The sequence below is a fragment of the Apium graveolens genome, unplaced genomic scaffold, assembly GCF_009905375.1.
Source record: "Apium graveolens cultivar Ventura unplaced genomic scaffold, ASM990537v1 ctg5605, whole genome shotgun sequence".
Lineage (NCBI taxonomy): Eukaryota > Viridiplantae > Streptophyta > Magnoliopsida > Apiales > Apiaceae > Apium > Apium graveolens.
The window spans coordinates 5309-11341 of record NW_027419024.1 but is presented as its reverse complement, the minus strand read 5'-3'; the positions used below and the strand labels follow the sequence as shown (position 1 = coordinate 11341).

Sequence of the window (6033 nt, the reverse complement as noted above, 5' to 3'; positions counted from 1 at the left end):
TTTGATACTGATTGAGCTGCAGTTTTAAGCAAAGTAACTTTACCTGCTTTAGAAATACCCTTACTTCTCCATCCTTGAAGTTTCTGCTTGATTTTATCTTTTACGAACTAGAATGCTTGGCCTTTTTTTCTCCCTTTACGCATATGAATTCCTAGATAATGTACAAGATCCTGAACTTCCCTAATACCCAGCCTCTGACACACTACCTCCCGTTCCAATCTTCCAGTGTTGGGACTAAAATTGATCACTGATTTATGAAAGTTTATCATTTATCCTGAGATTCTTTCATACTGTAACAAGATATATTTAACATTTGTCGCTTAAACCTCATTAGCACGGTCAAATAGGTAACAATCGTCAACAAACAGTAAATGTGAAATCGACGGTGCCCCTAGCTATAACACATCCATGGATTCAACCAGCAACTTCATTTCTTCTAATGATTGCACTCAACCCCTCCACACACATAATATACAAATATGGTGAAATGGGGTCACATTGCCTCAACCCTCGTCCCGGTTTAATGTTTCCAAAAATCTCCCCATTATGTATAAAACTGTAAGACACGGTTTTAACACAAAGCATAACTCGAGCTATCCAATCCCCAGAAAAACCAAACTTAGCTAATATAAGCTCTAAAAAACCCCACTCAAGTCTGTCATAGGCTTTTGATACATCCAATTTTAGCCCTGCAACTTCTTGTTTTCCTTGAGTCTTTCTCTTAATGTAGTGATTTATTTCAAACGCCTTTAAAGCATTATCTGTGAGAAGCCTTCCTTGAATAAAAACACTCTGCTTGTCCGATATAATCGAAATTAAACAAGGTTTTAACTGATTTTCCAGCACTTTGGATAGCACACGAAATAAAACGTTACACAATGAGATAGGTCTCATATCTTGCATCTTTTCTAATTGCTTAGTTTTTGGGATTAAACACACTAAGGTATGATTAACTCCTTATGGTAGCACCCCTTCCATAATGAATTCATTACAAAATCTCATGACGTCAACACCCACTATATGCCAGAAAGACTGATAGAAAGTAGGATTTAGACCATCTGGTCCCGGTGATTTATCCCCATGCATAGAAAAAACTGCGTTTTTAGCTTCATCCATTGTAACTGGTACTAGCAACAACTCATTCTACTTCTCTGTAATTCTAGGCACTATCTCCCGCTCTGTTAATCCTTCCGTACTTCCAGATGTAGTAAACAGATCTCAAAATACTCCATAATAACCTGCTGTACACCATGAACGTCATCTCGCCAATTATCATCTTTATCTTTAAGCTTAGTAACAGTGTTATTTCTCCTACGACTTGAGGCATATTTGTGAAAGAAACGAGTGTTTTGATCGCCATCTTTCAACCAAAACTGTTTAGACCTTTGTTGCCAGTAAATTTCCTGTCTCTTCAACAGCTCATGAAATTCGTTTCTTGCCCTATTATACTTCTCAACCCCATACGCATCTCTACGAGATCTAAACTGCCGTAAATCCTTCCTTACCATCAACAACTTCTGTTTAAACTCCTTAACAACACCCCCCCCCATTCTTCTAAGTTAACTACACATTTGTTAATCTTAAACAGGATATCTGCATGATGCATTTCATTCCAACTCGACTCCACAATCTGCATACAATCTTTCTCCCGAAGCCACAAATTCTCAAGCTTAAACCTTCTTTTCTTAGGTACATAAACCCTCCTATGTAGTTGGAGCAACAATGGAAGATGGTCTGAAGTAGACACATCTAGCATACATAGTTCTGCATCCGGAAAAACTCGCCTCCATTCATCATTAACTAGGCCCCGATCTAGCCGTTCTTGAACCCATTTATTAGTACCTCGGAACCTCTCCCATGTATACATGCTACCTGTGAATCCTAAATCACAAAGACTACATTCTTCCACAACATTACAGAAACCATCTAATAAAGCCCTTGGATGCATACGTCCCCCCACTTTCTCTTTTGCATACATTAGATCATTAAAGTCTCCTAACACACACCAAGGTAGATAGGAATCAGAGTTATGTGCTAAACTTCGCAGCAAATCCTATTAATCCTGTCTTCTGTTTCTCTCCGGATAGTCATAAAAGCCTGTGTATCGCCATTTACCTATTTGTTCAGCATAAACCTCAAAGTCTATAAAATTCTCACACGATCCCTTGATCTCCACCTTACTACCATCTTTCCATAATAACGACAACCCTCCTTCATGATGCCCTGTTTCTACCACCCAATTCTCAGAAAAACCTAATCGCTTACCCACATAATCTATTCTACTTTTTTCAACTAACGTCTCTGAAAGAAATACTAAACTCCGCCTGAATTGTTTTACCAATTCTTTTAAGAACCTAACTGCTCGTGGGTTGGCCAGCCCACGACAGTTCCACGCAAGGATACTCATTTTACTTGGCGGGCCTGGTCCACAGGTCCCGCCGTAAGCAAGTTTTTTGAACTGCCCTCCATTATTTCTACTTGGTTTTCATTACCCATTAATTTTTCAAGCCCATCAGTAGACATTGGACTTGGCCCAGTGTAGGAGCCCATGCCATCTTCTATACGTCTCCTCTTTGGATCTACAACAATCACATCTTTTTGTTTTTGAATTTGGATTTCCTCCCTTTATCTGCAACTGAATTAGGCTTAATTATTACCCCAAAATCATTGTCGCTTTTCTTGCTAATTTTCCCATCAATCTCAACAAACTCCTCCGTAACAGCCACATCACTTGCATCAGCTGATTGGAATCTGTTACTGCTACCTTCTCCGGCTGCCATCACCATTGAATTCCTGAGCCATCTTGCCCCTGCATTAGCCTGAGAATTTCTTGTCTGAGCACGCATCCACGGTCCATACGCCCTGTCTATTTCTCGATCTGGATTTGCATAGACTACTACACAATCTTTCTCAGCATGCCCTAGAATTCCACATACGAAACAAAACGTACTAAGCCGTTCATATTTAAAATTAACCCAACTCCAATTACCTCCCTCCCTCTTGATCTTCATACGACGTTTTAATGGCTTATCAACTCTAATTGTAACTCTAATACGAAGAAATAGTTTCCAGGTTCCTTTAAAGTTTGCATTATCAGACTTAACATATTTCCCTATATAATTCCCCACATTTTCCAGCACTTTCACAGAAGCAAATCCTTTCGGCAAATCATGCACCTGAATCCATATATCACTCTCCAACAATTGTACCGCCTAAGGATCTTCTCCGTCTACTTGCCTATGTAACACCAATAGATTTTGTTCAAAGGACCATGGTCCTCCCTCCAGTTCTTTCCTTACATCCATGATATGATAAAGAATGAATATATACCTTTGACCACCTATATCATGTACCTCTATGCCTTCCTTCGGCCGTCATAACGATGCAATTACATTCTGCATAGCATTGAAGTTTAGATTCTTCTCTGTTAGAAAACGTCCTATTAAAACAAACTCAGTAGGTTTCACTGCTATTTCATCCACCTCTAAAACTATTCCCTCTGTTTCTTCCTCCTTGATTGTTAACCGTGAATATAGTTCCTCCAACTTTTGATATTGATTTGCCATGATATTAACCAAACTAAAATATCAGATTAACTTGTCACCTACGAACAAGACTTAAGAAACTTGTCACATATGAACAAGACTTAAAAACATATATAGTTAGAGGGTGTTTTAGTTAATATTGAAACTATATATCTTGTATGGGTTAAAGAACATGACAAATATTTTGAAATTTTTTTATTTTGCAAAATGAACCATTAAAATAGGATGGACGAAGTACTAATTTCTAATTTTTATTCTAACTTGATTTTTATTGGAGTATGACTCTCCTTCCATATATAGAATATTAACTGTATTATATTTGTGTTTTGAAATTCACGAACTTATCTGTCGTACAATGTTTTTTTTTATATTTCTTTATTACCTATTTTTCCTTTTAGCATTTGAAGGCTTTGAGACTTTTACTTTTTTTTTCTTTATGACCTAATTTCCCTTTTAGCATTTTAAGGTTTCAATTTTTTTATTACATAAAACGTTTCTTAAATATTTAAAAGGAAAATGTTAATTTAAGAGCATTTTTTTTATTTTCAGAGTAATGAAATATGAAATTACCAAATTATCCTTGTCTTAATCTTTTGGAGACATGTTTATTATAAATGCAGGGGGAGTTTGATATTTTCACTCAGGTTTTGCTATGAAAACATAAAACTTACTCTGAAAATAATATTTTTCCTTTTACAAATACCCTTATATAATTGTGACTCGAGGTTCATATGATTATGTCATCCTAAATTTTCAGTTTTGCAGACTAACTTATTTTCTCTCTTTTTTTTTCTCGGATTTCGAGTTTATTTTCCAACTTTTTTAGATTTGGGATAAATCCAAACCAGATACAAATCGGCCGAGTTCGGGTTTGGATTTACCGCATATATATATATGTGTAATGTGTCCCATTTCAATATGCCCTACATGTTTTCCGTGAATTAAGGTTAGAATTTCGCAGACGACACTTATAATAAATTTTGTTAATTGGTCAATTTAAATGAAGAAGACATAAACGCCCCACAATTTGACTGTATAACATCGGTGTTTTTGCCCTCTTCGAAATTCCATCCCAGTTCGGGTGCTCATTCCAAATATCACTAGGGGTTGAGTAAATTCTTAATTCTTGTGTCTGGTGTTTATTGTAATTAAGAAAAAACGTTCCGGCTAAATCTTGAATATGTTAACGAGTGTAAGTTTTTGGCCAGGATATTAAGAATTAAGGAGGAAGATGATTCTTACGACATAGGTAAGTCCTATGTGAAAAAAAAAATATGGGCCAATATATTGCCCCGCTTACTTTTTACGTACTTTCATGCATTATTGTATATCAATTTATATATATATATATATACACACACCTAAACTGGGGTATTGTGAAAAAACAGAATTTTCATTTTTTAGAATGAGGGTAATGCCGCGTACACTATATCCTGCTCAGACACTGTTCTAGGCGATATGTAGTGATTACGGTTGATTGATTGATTGATATGTGTCATATTTTAGTTATTTTTGAATTTTTTGATGTATTAGGAAAACTAGCTCCTAAACCCGTGCAAGGCACGGGCAATTCTTATCTATTAATTTTTAAATATTTTAATATTTAATAAATATATATTTTACAAATATTTGTAGCCGAAGAATATGGTTATATTTATAAAAAAAATATGTAAGAACGTGTAATATTCAAAGTGATTGTAGTATAAAGGAAAATATTATTTTAATTTTCTTTATCGAACATTTTACTCTTTAAAATAAATGATTTGAATTAACTACGCAATAAGAATTGATCCAAATCATTGAAGTAGAGTATGATTATTATTAATGATGGTAGCTAAACATTTCATACCGAGATGTTTTTAGTTTTTAACAGTAATGAAAATTTTAAAATTATCGTGAAATGGGCGATGATCGTTATGTGCGTTGTTTTAAGAGTTTTTTTTTATCTTCTCACCATGTTCAAATATCAACTGTATTAATTACTTCCCCCATGCAATTCGTGGGCATACTCGACGTCACGTATTATGTGTTTACGGGGGTATAGATTGATTCTAAATTATTTATTCATAAATATGATTTTATGTTCATAATTTTTAACTAATTATCGATTCATAGGGAATGATCCTCTGCTCTTATTATAAGATCGTGAATGGATATACATATATTTTAGTAAAGAGAAAAATCTTCTTTTTTAAATCTTTTCGTCTCAAATCTATTTCTTTACGACCTTCTTCCATAGATGACTAAAAAAAGTACCGAGTTATTTTTGTACCGGCCTATCCCCTTGCCATTTTGCTCTTGTTGGGATAAACATGATTATTTGATTGTGTTATAAGACATATATAAATTATACGTCAATTTTAATGGTAAAAAAGTAATCAACTAAATTACCAAAGTAATGAAAATGGAGGGTAATCAATTGACTTGTGAATTACAGATGTGTCGAAAATTTGTGAAGGGTTTGGTTCGGTCGATTTGTATTCGGTTT

At 34.9% G+C, this 6033-nt stretch overlaps 1 protein-coding gene across 1 annotated transcript; it reads right to left on the bottom strand.

Annotated features, from left to right (window-relative positions):
• Positions 1 to 414: 414 nt before the first annotated feature.
• On the bottom strand, positions 415 to 2407 carry LOC141702742 (uncharacterized). The gene is made up of 4 exons (XM_074506367.1): positions 2116 to 2407; positions 1568 to 1995; positions 1239 to 1484; positions 415 to 792 (listed from the first exon to the last, which is right to left on the bottom strand). The coding sequence occupies exons 1-4, from the start codon at positions 2405 to 2407 to the stop codon at positions 415 to 417; spliced, it is 1344 nt and encodes a 447-aa protein (XP_074362468.1).
• Between the last annotated feature and the right edge of the window lie 3626 nt (positions 2408 to 6033).

Bases quoted from the DNA above. Each gene is read 5' to 3' on its own strand.
- LOC141702742 (XM_074506367.1), bottom strand. From the start codon at position 2,407: ATGAGTATCCTTGCGTGGAACTGTCGTGGGCTGGCCAACCCACGAGCA. The intron at 1,485-1,567 runs GTAGTTAACTTA...GATTTACGGCAG, and splicing joins TGTTTAAGATTAACAAATGT to TTTAGATCTCGTAGAGATGC. The intron at 793-1,238 runs GTTATTATGGAG...TCGGACAAGCAG, and splicing joins ACGTTCATGGTGTACAGCAG to AGTGTTTTTATTCAAGGAAG.